Here is a 20,000-nt window from a genome sequence, read left to right on the forward strand (position 1 = left end):
TTTAATCACAAAAAGCAAAGCATTTGTGTGTTATGAAAAAACACACACACACACACACACACACACACACACACACACACACACACACGCACAATTTCTCAGTTTGTGTTCAGGTGTACTTCGCAAACAGGATGAAGTGAAATTTGTCATTAAAATAAAATACGCATGGTGAATAAATACATTTATAGTACAGGCACAAGTTGCCTCAAAAGATGCATAGGAAATGATTTTCATCCTTTAAAATCATCTTTTGTGAATATCGAAACACTTTGTGAAGGAAACTCACAGGCCATAACGTTTGATAACTGTATGATGTTTATCCAATTTTAATACAGACAAGCAAATCGTTAAGACCAAAGCAATTATCTCTGACTCATTGACACGGACATGGAGTATTTATCTGCCACTGTGACACCGAAAGCACAATCTGTACTACAGACATTGACGACAGGTAAAATTACATTACAAAATAATCCAGCTGTTATGCACAATGAGGATCAACATAATGTGTGTACACACGTTTTTTTTTTTGTAGTGTTGTTTCTCTCACAATAAGGAAGCTTTTGCTTCTGTAACCCACTCCACTTCTTAATAGTGCTTAAAAGTTAATTTACAAAGATGCCAAAGCATAGTTAAAAGACAATGTAAAAAACAATAAACTCTCTCAAAAACTAAAAATATCCCTTTGCATTTACAATAATTCAACAAGCTAATTAGCCTCAGTTTAACTGAGCAAATTCTATATATTAGCACGTTACATACTATTTTTTATTTTTACAGGTACTTCCCATTCATTGTAAAACGCAATTTCATTATAAAACAACATCCAGGAACTTCTGAATTTCCTTTACATTTGGGAACACAATTTCATACCTGCAGGTTGTCTTGGCCAAGACATTAGCTGCTTATTGTTTTTAGACGTTATTTCACGTTATATTTTTCATTCATTTCGGAAGAACGAAGAACTGAATATCAGTAAGTTACAGTCAGGCAGACGTAGCCACATATCGTCTGAATGTCATATAATGATTGATTTTCTCGAAATACAAAGAGAGAAATATTTTATCATCGTCATACTCGAAGATCAATTTGACAAATTCCAAAGTGGAATATGTATCTGCGACATGTAAGGTATGTTGTAATAAATAACCAAATGCCAATTTATGCCGATGCAGCGAAGAACTCCAGAAGCGCTAACCGTAAGTGGTCAAATTTGAAAGAACCCCAAAATGTTTTGTGTCAGAGAAAGTTTTGCAGGTGATGGGCTTATTCAGGAAGTGCAAACAAAATGGCAGCTTACATGTTCTCATGAAGGCAGACCAATGGCACAAACATGCTAATGAAATTTGTAAGGACTCACTTAAAGCTGGGCCATTTGAGAGGCACCAATTTTGAGGTTCTCTTGTGATATGCGCACAAAACTTTAAAACATGTCAACACAAACAATGGATTTCCCAGACTTACAGTTCCAGGTAGTATACCCTTTACCTGCTTATAAAACCACCAATCTCATGTCTTAGAAATATATACTTTGTACAATTAAACAAAATAATAAGGTCTGTGGAAGCAACTTGGTATTTATAAAACACATGTTTGCTTTTGTCATTGCTGAAGACAATTCCAGGTTGTTTTTCTGTCAAAAATAGTTTCTATTATAACGTACGAGTGTATTGTCAGCTTTCGTATGCAATACTCACGCATTTCATTCGATACTGGGATGACAAAATCGTAGAGCAATTGCTCAAAACAAACCACACACTCAACAAACGTGTATAAATGAAACTTGGAAGAATTACAGAGAAAAGATTAATATTAGACCAGAATTATCAAACCAATTATGACCAATTCTTGTTGCTCCATCAAAGCTAAGTACTTGCACTGCCCAGCTCTATTCAGTCTTCCTCTTCCTGAGCCATAAACGAGTTCTGCAAGCCGTTGCTGTAGAGAGAGAATGGGATTGTTGCCAAATACCCATCAGCAGTTGTAAAGAAAGCTCCTGGTGGAAGGTGAGGCAAAGTTGATCCCCCGGCCGTGGCAGCAAATGGTGGTGGCATGGAGAGCTGCTGCATGCGCTGGTACAACATTTGTACAGGGACTTTGGCCTCTGGTACAGCAAACGCATCACCACCGACACTGTTCCCACTAGCCCCACCATCAATTCCTGTAGGTGTTGCAACTGTCGGAGGAGATTCGCTTACTGGGAAAGCAGCGTCGGGTGGAGCATAGCGTATAGTACCAGTGGTATAAACCCGCTGTGCAGAATTAGCACACTGAACTTCTACATTGTCTGTCACCCCAGCTGCCATCATGACACGATGAGGGAGGGGATACATTAACCCGGAAGGTGGTTGGAGGCGGGGGAGGGGCTCTGGTTCAGCAAGTGTTGATGGGCTTACATTTGCAGTGGTTGCGTTGCATTTTGTTGTGTCTCGTGGTGATGCAGAAAGTGGTGGTGAGAGAGGATCAGATGCTAGAAGGCCAACTGGAGCCCCAAGTCCGCCTACCGAGTTTGGTGAGGCAACAAAAAGGGATCGTTGACTTGCCGCACTATCTGGTCCCGGCGGCGTCAATACAGAGTCTGGGATAGCAACATGGAGGCCCATTTGTACAGGGCCACTTAATATGAAGTTTTTACCACCTGGAGATGCTGCCCAATTGCTACTTGAAACATCTTGATTTGGTGGGAAATCCCATGCAGTGCTGTCCTCAAAGCCTGCCAAGTCTTCAGCTTTGACTGCATTGACCGTTGATCGCAAGCCAACTTTAGATTGACAAGCTCGCACCAGATTCACATCCTGTATTCTTTTGACCCTCTCGGACAAAGATCCATGTGACTTGAGTCTCCGTGCCTTCCTCTGCCATGGACGTTTTTCTGTAGACGGCACACCATCGACACTGTCACTGTCATAAATATTTTCATCAACATTGTGTCCACCATCCCATTGTTCCTTTTTCACATCCACTTCACAGTCAGCCTGAACATGCTGCCAAGAGCACACCACACCTTCACAGTCTGAACTTTCTGGGCTTTGAGGCTCGCTGCTCTCATCCTCGGGACTGCTAGAACCACCCCCCTCTTCCTGGTTGTTGACATTGCCATTAGAGTAGTGACTTGGCTGACGTTGATCCCCGGATTCCTGTGCATCTCCACATGCTGGCCGCCGTCGTTCTTTTGCTGTCGGACTATGCCGGTCATCTGAAAGAGGGAGGAAGAGGAAGTGAGGAACAGTGAGAGAGAGAGAGAGAGGGAGAGGGATAGGGGGAAAGGGAGGAGAATAGGTTGAGAGGGAGGATGGGGGTGAAAGGGAGAGAGGGACAGTGGGAGAGAGAGAGAGAGAACATCAAGCAAAATACCAAGCTTTTAACAAGTTTACCTCAACAGCTATGTGCAAGTAACGAAAAAGTCGGTGGTGATCAGACTCGGTGGTGTAATGGTTCGAGCACCCACTCCGAATCTGAGAGGATGGCGATTAAAACCCTGGATGAGTCATACCAAAGATTTTAAAATAGTACATGCTGCTTACTTGCTTGACGTTCAGCATTTAAAAGGATAGAGCATGGACAAACCCCACAGGTTGGCATCCATGGGGAGGAGGAAATTTCTCATTAAGAAATGACCCCCTGAGTGCAGTGAGAAAGTCGGTGCCATTGTTGTGACGTTGCTGGTGCTCAGCTTGCCCTGGGCAGTGACGGCACTTCCCTCAAGCTCAGTGGCTGTGTTTGTCTCATCTAACCATTTTGTATTGTCTCGTGTATTCGTGTGTGTGTGTGTGTGTGTGTGTGTGTGTGTGTGTGTGTGTGTGTGTGTGTGTGTGTGTGTGCGTGCGTGCGCGTGTAAGCTCTACCACGAGCCTTTGATCCTGTAAAGAATAAAAAAAATGAATCTTTCAAAGTATGAGTCAGTCTGCATCTGCAGATCAGTGGAAACGTAAGTGCAAAAATATTCTCAACCAAATGTTGACACAGGTATGCTAACCGCATGAAAAATAAAGGTGAAGCAATGTTTTTGGAGTGAGCCTTCTTTAACCCTAGTCCTACAAACAGGGGTCGTACATTTTGATGTATAATTTGGATATTAGTTAAACAATGTATTTCATGTTTTATTAGTTTGTTTACCTGTATGTCCTGGTAATAAAGATATGATGTTTAAAGATCCCACCTTGCTGCACAGAGTTACAAGCAAATCCTTTCTGGGGTCCAAATAGACCCCGCTTTTTTTCGTTCAATTGTTTGCATGCATGATTACTTCGTATGATATTTGTATCGAGCAAGTCCTCCAGTTTTTTTTTGTTTTTTTTGTGATTATGTTTGTTTACTTTATCACGAAAACCATAATCCAATGAAAATACCGGTAATCGTTTCCTCATTGACGTGAAACTTCAGCAGATTGAATGAAATTTAGTGATTCTGAGTTGGAGTCATAAAAGTCCACAGTTGGAAGGTTATTTTTAGAATTTATATTTATTTTTCTTCCTCTTATGTTTGTTGACTTTATCAATAAAACACCATGTTTAGTCATTGATGTGAAACTTTGGCACATTTAGTGAAATCGAGTGGTTGAGTTGGGGTCCAAATAGAACCCATTTGGTAAAATTAGGCAGTAAAATATGTTGGTAGGACGAGGGTTAAAACAAGAGTAAATTGAAAGAATATATATATATATATATATATATATATATATATATATATATATATATATATATATATATATATATATATATATATGCCAAAATTTGTGGAGCATGACAAAGCACTCCGACCCGATCTCCAATGGACGTGAGTCCCGCACATGTGCAGACCAAAGCATCGCCTCCCATCCAGAGGCTTCAGCTTGGCCACCCATGTCTGTCTGTCTCTCTCTCTCTCTCTCTCTCTCTCTCTCTCTCTCTCTCTCTCTCTCTCTCTCTCTCTCTCTCTCTCTCTCTCTCTCTCTCTCTCTCTCTCTCTCTCTGTCGAGTGCAACCTGTGACTGCTGGTTGCATCATTGGTTGGGACGCGGCAATTCCGCTGATGCAGTGTCTCCCTTACTAGTACACTGGTGCTAATTTTTGCCGACCTCGGAAGGTTGGAAGGCTGAGTCAACCCCCTTGTGAAGTAATTCAGCGGGCAACGAGGCTTGAACTCAGGACTCTTGGATCCCAAGCCGCCATCCTCACCACTGAGCCAACACCAGGCTTGCCACCCATGTCAAAACACACAGATTTAATGGTTGACATCTCATGTGGCTGGAATGAAGATTTTCCGGGCTGAAGAATGGCTGGCATGAGTGGCTGGGTTGAAGCCTCAAGATTGGAGGTGACGCTTTGGCCGGCACATGTGCGGGACTCACGTCAATTGGAGATCGGGTGGGAGCGCTTGGACACACTCCATACATTTTGATTTACATTTACATCCACTGCACTTGCCTTCTGGTTATTCAATCTCCCACACAGCGGAAGACAGGGTTTTGCAATCACTTCTGTGTGTCTGTCTGTCTGTCCGGGCCATAACTTATTATTTTTGTCCGGGCCGTAATTTGAGTTGTTGGCATCAAAGTTTCAACAAAGCTCTGTTATGAGAATATGGAGAAGACAAATTAATAATTTTGTTGAAATCATTTTCATTATTTTTAAATTTATTATTGTTATTATTATTATTATTATTATTATTATTATTATTATTATTATTATTATTATCAGTCGACCAGTTTTTTGGCCTATTTTTGCTCTTATTTTTTAACATTCTTTTTCTCAGCAACCACCTGTCTGATTTACACAAAATTTTCAGGGTATAAGCAACCCCCTTCATGCAGAATACTTTAATTATTTTTAAATTGTGACATTATAAGGTCACATGATATGGCAGCCATCTTGGATTAGACGCAGAAAATTAAAGCATAAAATCTCTGAAACCCCTGATTGGAAAAATTCGAAACTTGGCGCATCTCATTCGACTCCCAATGGGGAAAAATATTGTAAGGATGATGTCAAGAGTGAAGTGGTTAACTTCATCAGAGGTTATAAGTGCAGTGTCAACATGACGCCACACTAATCTCCAGTGGGAAAGACTGCATGTGTTGGATTGGTCCATCCACCCCAATCACTGTGCTCCTTGTATTTGAATTATCCTTGCGTCTTGGCCCTGTATTGAGAGCATTCTCTTGTGGTGACGCATTATTGACGTCATCAGTATCTGTCCATTTTGGCTTTGGTCAGCATTGTAGTTGACTATGCAATGCTACAAACTACGAGTCATTTCAGCATGCGGGATTCAAGTCGACGTGCTGGTTAGTTGACTTCTCACCAATCCACCAGGCCTCGATTATTTAATGGTTCACCTTTTTTGACCTGGTGCCTCGGACAGACATCTGAATTCATGCACAGTTGTGTTGGTGGCGGTGTATGGATGCATGGCCACAAAGGACAGCCCGCGGTGCCGCAGAACCTTGCGCTGGTGTTCGATTAGCCATCTGATCAACCGATTGGATGTTTGGCTGACATTATTGACCCCACTATCCTTGCATGGTACGCCGTAGAGGATATTCTCTCTGTGTAATTTGCTCGCATGGTCCTTCGATTGTGACAGCTGTGCACATAAGGACAGTAGTTGTGGTTTGTCGGTGACATTTACATTGGAATACTGTAGAATGCGGCTCACAGTTTCAGAAGCGTTTTGTATGTATGGTAGTACCACTGTATTTGTTGACACAAATGACCTGTTGCTGCTGCAATGGATTTCCGGTGGCAGGATCTGATCTGACGAATGCAACTGATTAATGGTTTTCTCATAGTAGTTGACTGATGCACAGTAACTCTGTTTGGCATTGTATCTGGTCACTGCAGTGCGTTTTCATGGACACGGACATTTAACTACTGTATATAAATCAACAAGCATAGAAGGCACACATTTTGTTCATTGAAATTTGCATTGATCAGGATTCCATCTTTTGTGGTGCAGCAAAGGATGGAGGTAGGTTTTAATATTGACATATTCTGTATCTAATCGCCATCCTGACTAGAATGCACGTTAAAGCTACTTAATGGCATTCCTTTGCGAACTAAACATTGCTATTTTGCAAGAATTGTTCAATAATATAATATTAGTCTTGGTCTATTAGTATTATTATTAAACATTGGACTTGGTCTATTATTGAACATTAAAGCCATCGTTTTCCCAGGAAATTAAAATCATTTCAATCACAAATACTTATATTATGGTGTACAACAGATTGCAAATGAAGTAATAAAAAAACACACACACACACACACACACACAAACACACATGCACATTAGAGGCCTTCCAGACTGACTTGATTTCTAAAAGCCATTGTGTAGTGCTCCTGTGTTTTTATTGTTTCTCGTTGAGCTAAAGTAACAAGATCAGGTGGCAAATCCTAAAATAACAGCAAAGCAGTGTCAGCCTCTACATTTTTTTTTAATATTCTGCCTGCAGTTATCTGCTGTATTATGGAAATTTTTTGAAGAAATATAGTGTATGTGTGATACAGCAAGTTTCCTTTGTGACAGTCAGATAATTTCAGACAATTACAATGATAAAAGAAAAAGAGAAAAAAATGGGGAAAATTATTTCGCTTCGTTTGAAACTCATTCAGTGCTCAAGCTTTCTTCTGACAGCATGAAAACGTATCAAGGTGAATGGACAGCACCTCGTGGCAAACTTTGGTCCTCAGAGGGAGCAATCGACTTTGGACTGCATCAAGAAGGCTTTTTCAATCTGCCCTGCCCTCCTCAGAGGAATGGCTTGAGCAAGAAGATGCTGATGCACACACCACATTTTCAATTTTGCTATTGATTGCAAACAGGCGTGGACAGCCCAGCGTGCTCTCACCTGAGTTACCCTTTGAATCTGAATCAGAGTCGGACGTTTCTGACGACTCGGAGGGCTTTTTGTACAAGTGAGGTAATTGTTGCACATCCAAGGGACAGTCCTTGAACTCTGGGTCACTGTGGCACAGAAATGAAAAAAGACCATTAAAGCTGAGAAGATCAGAGGTGTCACAAAATAATCTCACCATTAATTGCATTTGGGATGGAAAGAAAAAAAGTGCAGTGTAGTCATCAGGTATGCTTATCGAACAACTGAAGTGAGGCGTTCAAAAAGTTATACAAACGTGATACTGTACTCACAATAATCCAAGAAACACCAACGCATTTTTTTTATTTTTCAACATACTGCTATAAATAATTCATTAGGAAATAATTTATTAATAATTATTACATTGAAATTTAAAAAGCATCTCATTCACAGGGCACATAAAAAGTTGGCATTGTTGACTTGTATCTCATTCACAGAAGCTTTTAAATTATATGTATATATATATATATATATATATATATATATATATATATATATATATATATATATATATATATATATATATATACATACATTGTTGCAGGTGTGGGGGTAGATGGAGGAATTTAATAGGAAAGTTAGGATTGAATCGAGTTGCTTGGTCCATGGATGTGTAGGAGACGTCTCAATGCAATTAAGTAGGGAAACTGTGATCTTAAGTGTTACGTGTCACCACATGGGCAGCGGGGGGGGGGGGTGGGAGGAGGTTGTGTGGCCTTAATTAGACAGGAATTCCCCCCATGTGACTTTTCCCTGTGTTTTTGTATTATAAACCAGCGATGATGGAGTTGCGCTTTTATAACAGCAACGATAACAAGAGCTAGCCAAACGTGCCAAGCGGGCGGAACCACCACCTTCCTGGGTTTTCGTGCAAGCAAGCCACGCCCCAGAGGTGGAACAGTTGATCAGTGACGTCAGAGAGAGATAGAAGGAGCGCACGAGTGTGGAGTAGCTAGGAGATGGCGAGCAAGATTGTAGCTAAGAGATGGCTTGTAAGAACAGGACTTCACAGCTGGTTTTCCTTTGAAGCATAAAGAAGATGGCATGATTCTCGCATTAGCACTGAGGCGATTTGCCTCACATACTGAGCAAGACGGTGGTCATCGACTTTATGTTGGTCGTGTGGGACGGACCTCAGAACCTCATGTATATCACCGAAGAGAACGGCTCCATTCTGCAAAGAGCATATCAGCAGGCATGATAGACGAAGACGAAGAAGCTGCATGACTGTCAGTGAGCCTTGTTGTTGAACTCCGCTCACGAATTGCCTGACAAACATTCCCGCTGTGAGAGAGCGGCTTGGCACCATTTTGCGCGCATCTACACGTGCAAATAGAAACGCCTCAATGTCACGTTCCGTGAAGACCATCTCTGGACCAAGCTAAGTGCCTGAATAAAGGAAGGATTTTCTTTGATTTAGTTTCCCCTTGTCTGTATTTAAGTCTGTGTAAAGGCACCTCAATTTAGATTTTAGGATGAAGTTACCTTAAGTATTATCATATGTTGATTATTGTTCCTTGTAAATATTCCTATTGTCATTAAATTCCCGTGTATATTTTAAGTTGCTGTGACCATGTATTTGTCATGGGATTCGAGTATAAAACCCCCCTGTGCATCACTCTGTGCCTCCATCGCTCCGCCATTGAGCCCCACACCCTCCCGCATGCATTATAATCTTCGAGGATTAACGTGTCTGCCTCCTATGAAGGAATAAACGCTTGGTTACCTGGCCTAGTGGTGTTAACCACCCGTCAACATAATTTGGGTCAGCGGAATTCACCATCACCGCCAGTTCCGCAAATATATATATATATATATATATATATATATATATATATATATATATACATATATATATATATATATATTTATATATCTATATATATATATATCTATATATATATTTATATATATGCTGTAGTTCATTTATTCCCTTTTTATGCCACATTTTGAATGGTTGGTCATGTAGAAACCAAAATGTTGTTTTGAAATATCAAAAATTTCTCAACTCAAACTAAACAGTTTCTGAAAACACCCCGTGATTTAAATAAACGCCATTGAGAATACTTTCTGCTTGTAACGAATGATAAAGGCTTGAGCAAAACAATGAATGTGCATTTTATGGCAATCCAATTCATCAAAGATGTCAAAGCTCCTCCATGAGTAATGCTTGGATGAATGCAGCTTGTCACTGGGATAAAAAAAAGAACCTTCATATGCACAACTACATCAATAATGCAAGATTCCAATTAGCAGTAAAAGCCTTGAGAGAAGCATACCTCAGGACATAATTGATCCAAACGATGCTTTTCTCATTAACGTTCTTGGTGTTGATGGCAATGGTGGCGCTGGACTGGATCCAGACATATCCACCGCTCTTCTGCATCCAGCGATAGTACTTGGTGACGCATTGCCCTTTTTTCAGCACTGAAAAATGGTTAGGCCGCCAGGGATGAGACCGGGGTGGACATTTGGTTTGTAAACAGGAGAAGCTGAGGCACAAGTATAGCACCAAAATAACATGACACACGGGGCTATTTCAGCCGCGCCAGCACATTTTGTCAATCGATGACAAGATTACATGACATCCTAAATTATATACGACAGGTTTTCAGATCACTCAGTTCTTGATGGACTCCAATCAATGCTGGTGGAAGAAAGAATGAGACAGGACAAGGTTGTAGGTACTGGTTAAGCTGATGGTTGCAGGGAACAATACTTTGTCTTGTTTAGAAAGGTGTAACATCATACATTATGTTATGTCACAGGGCAAGTCAAGAGCCTACGTTATGGAATATCATAGCATTTTCTGTATTAAAAAAAAAAAAACATATTGAGGCTTCTTGAAGAGTGATTTCATTGGTTCATCCATTACATAAACATTTATTATTGTGCCTTTTTATTCCCCTTCAAAACATCTGCTATCATTTATCATAAAGGTCTTTTCAAAAATCTGATGAGAATCTCTTTGGATCTGATGAGAAGTTGTAATCTCTCTCAAATCTTTGTAAAGATTGAAAGATATTCCCATCTGATGTGAAAATCTAAATGATAGAATAACATTAACCCCAGAGTGTGTTTGATAGTTTTTGATTCATTTGGAGAAACTGTTTGAATATTTTCTTATAATTCTTCGTGAAAGATACCAAGGGACATGTTAATCCTGTAAGTGGGAAGGAATAACCAGCTTAATGTCCCACCCAAAGGCTGGTGTGTTTCTGCCTAACTGCTGCCAAGGCAAAGTAATTAAACTGTCAAAGTACTAAGGAAAAGAGACATTGTAATCCTGGAGAACAATACAAACAGCAAGCTTCTATCTTCGAGCAAAATGGTATGCACTTTCCTGCAATTGCTCACTTACAGCAGAATGAGCAATCTATGACTTATTTAAACAAAACTAATTTGTGTTTGAGAGCAATGCTCAATACTCAGGGAATAATCAAATGTTCCACATTCATTTCAAATCATAAAATTTCGAAATATTTTAAGACGAAATCAGGAAAGACGAAATCTGGATTGATTGAAATGGGATTTGTGACCTAACATGGGGCAAAAGTACAACTGACAGCTTTTTAACAAGTCATCAAGGCTCTGGAACTGTCAAATAACGTGACTCAGTAAGTGTTTCACCAAATATAAATATATCACAGCATTCAACTCTCTCATCCGAAACAGATTGTGTGCATGGTTTACCATATTGCCTAAATACGACTCTTCCTGACCTATAACCGCTGTGACAGTCCTCTTGGTGTGCTAACAATGGCTTATCTTTAATTGGAAAGCAAATCATGTCAGATTATTCTGACCTCATTCCAACATTGTTCATATAAGCATTACTCCTGATTGTCAAAATTACTAACACTGTACAGGACCGTCATTTAAAGGCTGAAAACAAATCAGCTCAAATTTCAAAAACTGAGAATTAATAGATCTGATTATGATTTTAAATTTCAGGTTGCATCATCAGATGAAAATTTTACCATGAATCTGTAAATGCAAATTCAATGAACTTCATTGCAGAAACCACATATTGCTTTTGTGGGTCAATGGTTGGCTGAGTAAAACATGTGACATTCAGCATCACATGAAATTTTAAACACAGTATTTATTTGCTGGATTAATAATGTAAAAATAGCAAAAAATATAGTTCTGCAAGTACACGCAGTGTTATACAAGGTACTTTGTGGTTGATGATGAAAGATGCCAAAACTTGTTTTGAACAACAATTTTAGAATCGTTGGAGTTTGAACCAGCTCAATCTTGGACGTGTCACATATTCCAGAAATGGCATTTTCATCTTGGGTGGGAAATTCTCAGTGAGGCTTAAATTAATTGTTTTGTTTAAGTTTGAACAGAAACACACTTGACGATATATAAAATCCGTACTAGCATACTACGTAATCAATCAGTACTAATTACATATTTAACCACTCTACTAAAAAAAAAGAAAAAATAAATTGCCTGCTGTATCTTTGTCTTACAATCAATGTGGTTTTGACGGATCCCTTCCACATCCTCTCCATGGATAAAATGATAGCAGCTCCTCCCAGGCAACTCTCCTGCAGTGTGATCCATGTAGTCACTTATCCTGCAAACATATGCCATGCCAGTCACACAAAACTGTTATAACAGCACCTGCATTGGTTTTGGTTCAACGAGAACACTCAAACACCTTGCACCTATTTATGAAACAACAATGTAAAACCTATTCTGGCTTATGTACATGAATCAGAATGTGATTAAATCAATGTTTTAAAAAAAAAAATTCTCATTAATTATTTTTTACAAAGGTTGCAGAAGAAGAGCTGAACAGCATCCCTTCCACAGCCTGTATTGCAGCCAGTGTGAGAGGTCACATTGCCTGCAATACAGCGTCGTGGAACAAGTAAACAAGCTGCGCAGACAGACAAGCACAGTTTGGACAGAGAACGCTGAAATGGGGTCAGAAAGAAGAGAATGGATCATGTTAGTGAATGTCCTGAGAGGAAGAATGTGATTGGATAAACTCAGGGAGGGAGGCCACCGATGGAAGAAACGGGTATGGAGAGGAGTGGAGGTGAGTAGTAAGCAGAAGTATAGAGGGGTTTAAAAGGATTGGGTTATAGGATAAGCACATGTGACAAAGGGTTTGAGAGGGACAAAGGGCAGAAAGGGCTGAGGGGTGCAATTATATGTGAAGTGATAGAAGATGACGAGGTCATCAACCTATCTGTGATAAGAAAGATACAGGCTGTAAAATTCAGCCTCCTGTGGTCAGATACTATGACCTGCAGGGTTTTGCATGACACTGTCTCGAGGTGTACAAAATGGGATGCAGTATCAGCAGCTCATAGTGAGGACCTATGCTCATATGGTCATAAGGTATTGTGGGGGAGTGAAAAGCTTGGTCACTACAATTAGATGAAAGTGACCAACGAAGAGCACGATTCTATGAAATCATTAAAGATGGCCCGTTGGTGATGCGATCGATATAAGACAGCGAATGGCATATTCACAACAACAAGGAGCTCCAAGGACTGCGCCTCTGCTGGAATTGATTGCAGATGTGAATTGGAGGGTTCGCAATATGATCTATGTGTGGAGATAGATAAAAGCGAGACTGTGAGATGAACTCAGGATCAGTTGCTAATGAGATGTGGTGGTTCACAAAGAAAATCTCCATATTTGAAGGTGAAAATCTCAGTTGTTTCAGAAAGTAACATATAAATGGGGAGAGAGGGATGGAAAGGAATGGATTGGGAATTTCATGTTTTGAGCAAACATGCAACTAAATTAGTTGTTCTTGGCATGAGCTGTATCTATCATGACTCTCTCTCTCTCTTTTTCTCTCTTTTACAAGTGAAGGGCAGATGAAGAGCAGAAACAGCTCACACCAGGGTAAGGAAGCTTGAGTACATACTGAAATATCAGATCTTAGGCAATCGTGGTATTTGGTTGTGGCTCGCCAAAGGATCATGGACACACAATGCTTATGGGCATTGTGGAGTGAATTGATATTCCTGCAGTTGGGTTGGTCATCCAGGCAATGGAGGCAAGCTGCTAGTTTGCAATTGCCTCCCTTCAAGCATCTGTGCACCAAGGATGGGACATTGTACAAGAAGGTCTGAAGCTTGAGGCAATGAACAACACACAAAAAAGTTAATTTGGGATGTCATTTCTATGTTTTCTTCTTAGCCAGCATTTCTAAAGCTGATTGAATTCTCTATGAATGGAGTAAAGAAAATAAAGAAAGCCAAATAAAGAAAAACACTCGCATCTACTTGATAGAAAACAGAGTTCAAACAACATAAAAAATATAATCTGGAAAGAGCAAGAAGCATTTACGTGTGCATCAGAAAAATGTGTTATTCTGCCATCTGTAACCGTTGATTTCAACGATACCCAGAAGCCAATAACAATACACACCATAAAAGTATCTTCCGGACAATCAACGTTAACTTAGCCATTTGGACATTTCTACTCTCGGACCCCAAATATATTTTTGGACTTTTTAATTCGGATCAATATAAAACATTATACAAGTATTCATTTTCACTTATTTAAAATGATGATAACTCCAGGAAAAAGAGTTTAATTAATTTTGATGTTCATTGGGCTAAGAAAAATAATTGTTCTTGAGGAGCTAAAAATTGTTCTTCTAACTCGAATGAGGTCATGAATAAAACAGAATGAAGACCTAATCTCGCTCATGGTAAAGGCTAGCGTCGATCTGCATCAGCAGACAGGTAGAACAATTTGATGGATTAAATCAATAGGACATTGATTGAGGTACGCTAACTGCTGTGGGAAGCAAGACAAAGCTGACGTTTCAGGCGTTAACCCTTTGTTGGTGAAAGAGGAGATGAAAGGATTCCTTCTTTTGCATGAAGGGTTAATGCACAGGCTAGCATACCTCAATCAATGTCCTATGTCTGAGTCTGCATGAACATAAGTCTGCATGAGAATGGCTAAGACAGTCAGGTTCCCCAAAAGGAATTTTCTTTCAACAACAAAACAGGTTAATGAGGTTGTACTTGTTAAAATGCTTTGCCTTTTTGTGGAAGACAGAAAACTGAATGTATCAATTCAGTGTATGCCCCCAGAGCTCATGTAGCTGTCTAACAACCCATCTCTGTCTGTCCCAACCTTACCCCATCATACACACTGTCTCATGGATACTGTGACTTTTTCATCTGAGAAAGGAGAAGAAAAGTCTCACTAGCCTTGACTCTGCATTGGTAAATGGGATCGGATGGCATCTCATGTTCTCAAATCCTGCTTTGCTGTTCTCACTTATCCCCTGTCTACTCTCTTGAGCCCATCCTTCATCTTAGGTCACCTCCTGTCTACTTGGAAAACATCCAAAATCACTCTTAATACACAAGAAGGATGCAAAAATGTATCCTCTAAAACACAGGCCAGTAAGTTTACTTCTAATTAGAAGAAAAGTCATAGAATCCATATATCAAATCATTATTTTTCTCAAACGGTCCGACCTCCAAACATAATTTTGGATTTTGTCCCGGTCAACCAACTTTGGATATGCTGTGGCTTGTCTGTCAACAACAGATGGAGGTGCTGAATCTCAAAAGGGAGGGCAGGACTGTGTCTCTGGATATGACTGTGGTATTCAACTAAATTTGGCACCCTGCTCTGCTTACCAAGCTCTTTACCTGTAGGACACAAGACTGTCCTGCTTCCCATTTTGCTATCTCTCTCCACTCCTACAGTCAGCATGTCTCACTGGAATACTTTCATCTCCTCTCCCAGTGTGCCTGGTGTTCGCTTAATGGTGAGGGTGGTGGGCTTTGGATCCTAGGGTCCTGAGTTCAAATCCCACTCAGCGAATGAATTAAAACCAGGTGGAGTTAACTCGGCCTGTCATCCTTCCAAGGTCGGCAAAATGAGTGCCAGCATGCTGGTATACTGCGTCGGAGTGGCGACCCGTCCAGGATTGTGCCCAATAGCCAAGGAGACTGTTTAAGCAGAACCAAAGCTCTGCACAGAGTATGGTTCCAATCTCCTCCTCCCAGTGGGGCTGAAGTTCCCCAAGGTCGTATCTTGGTCCAAATACTCTTCTTCAAGTAAATTGCCTTCTCTGATGCTCTAGGAAAATGCTGTTTGTCACTTTGCAGATTAATCCACATTCTCCACTAATCCACACATCCACATTCTGGATTTCCACATTCTGAATCCACATTATGCAGCAAGTTGCTTTCCTCTCTGATGACCTATAAAGAATCAGATTCTGGACTGACATTGAAACGTCGAACAAAATCTAAAATTGTCCCCTTTCTCTGGTAGGGTCATCAAATGAACTCATGTATCTATTTCCATGATCAACCATAACAAGAGGATCAATCTCTTTTGCTTCCCAGCCTCATCACCACCCATGACATATCTTTGGCAGATCATAGAGCAAATGTGGCCTTCAAAGCCAGCTGCTGAAAAGAAATCCTCCCTCGTGGCAAGTCCATTCTTGGTAAGCAAGAACTCTTTACAGCCTACAATGCGATTGTATATATTTCAATAGAGACTGCTCTCGACTATGGAATGATGCCTCTGCTTCATAACTGCTATCCAATCCAAAGTTATCAATTTCATTGGCATTACCCATCACAATGAAGCAGAAGCACAAGGCAGATAAACCTGCTCTCTCATCGCAAATGAGTTGGCAGTTTGTGTGGTTTTTTTAAAATCACCTTTCTTCTACAGTCTTGTTTCTGACCCTCCCCAGTCAGACCCGTTATTTTATCCCACTGACCCTACCCAGTCCTTCCAGGACTCATGAACTCTCTCAGAACCTCCTTACTTGTGAAACTTCCAAAATCCAGCTTCAGTGCCCACCTCACTCCTTTCTTCCTCTCGTCTCCCACTTGTGGAACCACCTTTCTGACTCAGTCCAATGCCACTCTTCCCTCCGCAGCTTTAAGTTGGCAGTACACCACGACCTCAAGTCATCCTCCATTCTTACCTGTGATGTGTTCTGCCCCCAATTAACCCTCCCTCCCCTACCTAACCCATACCCTTTCATGAGCATATCATAAAGCTTCTTTTGCTCTACATTTCCTGCTTCATACTTGTTGTGTCTCCCTGTTGTGCCACTGCTCCACTGTTAGTGCATTCCCTTTATATAGCCTGTCACCATGCTCTCCACGAGCCTAAATTTGTACACAAAAAAACTGTGCCTCGCAGTTGAGTTTGACAATCATATTTATACTGCACAAAATGGTGCAAAATATATGATTGATTTTAGTCACTCATACAACAGTGTTTAATGGTGGCAGCAATCATGATAGCAAATGAACTGCATGTTCAAAGGTTAAATCCCCCACAGGTTTGAATGTTTTCACAACAACTGCCACTCCAGTGCGAAGCCAGCAGTATGTATGTTATAAAGGAGCATGTAAGGTATCTCTCTGCAGCTGAATGGATGTACAATATCTCAAATGAGAAGTTCTGTCAGGTGTTCCATGGACTTATAGACCTTCCCTTACAAAAACTGATTTCTCATGAGATCTAATGAGAATAAAATGAGAAATTTCCTGAAAGGGCAGCCAATATATGGAATAGGATGTGGATGCTCGACTATGGAATGATGTCTCTGCATTTTTTTCCATGAGATGAGAACTTCAAGTATATATACACCCATTGTAAAAAAAACAAAAAACATCAGGAACACCTGCTCTTTCCATGCAATAGACTGATCAGGTGAATCCAGGTGAAAGCTATGATCCCTAATTGATTGCAGCTGTTGAATCCACTTCAAGGAGTGTAAATGAAGGGGAGGAGATTGGTTAAAGAAAGATTTTTAAGCTTCGAGACAATTGAGACATGCATTTTGTACATGTGCCATTCAGAGGGTAAATGGGTAAGACAAAATATTTAAGAGTCTTTAAACGGGGTATGGTAGTAGGTGCCAGGCACACCGGTTTGAGTATGTCAAGAACTGCAATTCTGCTGTTTTTTCACACTCAACAGTTTCCCGTGTGTATCAAGAATGGTCCACCACCCAAAGGACATCCAGCTAATGTCAGGCCAGTGGTCAAAAACAGGTCCTTGATGAAAGATGTCAAAGGAGGTTGACACAAATTGTGCAGAGAAACAGACGGGCTACAGTTGGAAACTGACAGTCCAGTACAACATTGGTGCCGAAAGACCCATAAAAGATTGCACAACTTGTCGTACCTTGACATGAATGAGGTATGGCAGCCGACGACCGTACAGAGTTCCACTTCTTTCAGCAACAAACAAGAATGTGTGTTGGCAGTGAGCTAAGGAGTTAAAACACTGGACACTGGAGGATTGGAAAAACATTGCATGGTCTGATGAATCCCGGTTCCTGCTGCGTCACGTTGATGGTAGGACGAGGGTATGGAGAAAACCACAGGAATACATGTATCCATCATGCTGTGTATCATCATTGCAGGCTGGTGGTGGTGTGATGGTGTAGGGTGAGTTTTCATGGCACACATTGGGCCCCTTGATAAAAGTAGAGCAACGATTGAATGCCACAGGATATATGAACGTAATTGCCAATCAGGTGCATCCCTTCATGGCAGCAGTGCATCCATCCACAAATGAATTTCTTCCACAGGATGATGCCCCATGCCACATGGTGAGGATTGTCCAGGAATGGTTCCACGAATATGACAGTGACTTCAGCTAACTGCAGTGGCCTGTCCAGTCACCAGATGTCAATCCAATTGAGGAACTGTGGGATGAGAAGGAATGAGTTATTCGGAGTAGAGATCCACCACCAGCCAACTTGACAACTGTGGGAAGCATTGGAATCAACATGGGCCAACATCCCTGTGGAATGCTTTTGACAACTTGAAGAGTCCATGTCCTGACAAATTGAGGCTGTTCTGAGGGCAAAATGGGGTGCAACTCAATATTAGGAAGGTGTTCCTAATGTTTTGCACATGATGTGTGCACATATATATATATATATATATATATATATATATATATATATATATATATATATACAGTCAAAGCTCGTTACTATGCCACCTCGCTTCTATGCCACTCTCGCTATTATACCACTTTTGCTCGGTCCCGACAAAATTCAATACAAAATAAATTTACTATGCCACCCCCTACTCTCGCTACCATGCCACTACTGTGTGACTGTTAAAAGGCACGAGTCGTGAAAAAGTCTCTATTGTGCAGTGCTCGATTATCACACTCACGTCCAAAGGCGAAGCGACGAACTACAGTCCAGCTGCGCACAACATAACTCAAAACGTACGCGCATAGTCAGACTGTGTCAAAACACGCGATTCTTCTCCCCGATGCCAGCCACAACAAGCCAATCACAACACGCACAACGAGACACAAAAAGCGCGAGCACACACACAGACACGCAGGCACACGTACAACAGTGACATCTTTTTTTCAAATTCAGCCCATAATGTCAGCTCAGAAACGCAAGCGAACCGACTTTACGCTGAAGGAGAAGAAGGAGATAATCGATGCCGCGAAGAAGGAGCCGAATCATTCCAAGTTGGCCAGGGAGATTAGCAAGAAATGGGGCGTCGAAGTTAAGAGAACCACCGTGAAGGGCATTCTCAGCAAGAAGGATGCAATCGAGGCTGCAATCAAAGCTGGATTTCCATTGAAGCGCATGAAGTTGACGCAGGCTCATGACCCGAAGCTTGATGAGGGAGTGCTCATGTGGCTGAAGCAATCAAGAGGACAGAATGTGCCTGTCAGCGGCGATCTGATCAAGGAGAAGGCGATGAAACTGGCCGAGCTGATGCACATCCCAGACTTCATGGCGAGCGACGGTTGGTTGGGCAATTTCAAGAAGCGCCACGGCATCACGTTCAAGACAGTGCAGGGCAAAGCTGGAGCGGTGGATTCGCAATCCCTTCTTGAGTGGCAACAACAGCTTCTCCGGCCCTTACTCGGGCAGTTCTCCGCAGACGACGTGTTCAACCTGGACGAGACTGGACTCTTCTGGCAGCTGCTTCCGAACAAGACCATGGCTTTCAGGGGAGAGCGGTGTACTGGAGGAAAGAAAAGCAAGCAAAGGATCACTCTTCTGGTTGGGGCAAAATGAGCGGCAGCGAGAAGTTCCCTCTTCTGGTGATTGGCAATTCCAAGAAACCCCGTGCCTTCAAGAACAAAGAGATCCCGGTCAAGTACAAGGCGAACTCGA

General features: G+C 41.2%; 1 protein-coding gene across 7 annotated transcripts in view; it reads right to left on the bottom strand.

Moving 5' to 3' along the window:
* Window positions 1-1,564: 1,564 nt before the first annotated feature.
* NPAS3 (neuronal PAS domain protein 3) overlaps window positions 1,565-20,000 on the bottom strand; it is a 476,441-nt gene continuing 458,005 nt past the window's right edge. For 6 of the 7 annotated variants that reach the window (XM_085878121.1, XM_085878120.1, XM_085878124.1 and 3 more), the window contains 4 exons: window positions 12,337-12,443; window positions 10,135-10,282; window positions 7,829-7,944; window positions 1,565-3,196 (listed from right to left, as the gene is read on the bottom strand). In XM_085878121.1, the coding sequence (XP_085734247.1) occupies window positions 1,893-3,196; window positions 7,829-7,944; window positions 10,135-10,282; window positions 12,337-12,443 (1,675 nt within the window). In that variant the 3' untranslated portion in view covers window positions 1,565-1,892. The remainder of the gene's footprint in view (window positions 3,197-7,828; window positions 7,945-10,134; window positions 10,283-12,336; window positions 12,444-20,000) is intronic. The other variant, XM_085878123.1, reaches the window with a different exon arrangement.

This window comes from Eptatretus burgeri, chromosome 4 (genome assembly GCF_056783735.1).
Source record: "Eptatretus burgeri isolate ZD-2024b chromosome 4, Ebu_testis_v1, whole genome shotgun sequence".
NCBI classification, from domain to species: Eukaryota; Metazoa; Chordata; class Myxini; order Myxiniformes; family Myxinidae; genus Eptatretus; species Eptatretus burgeri.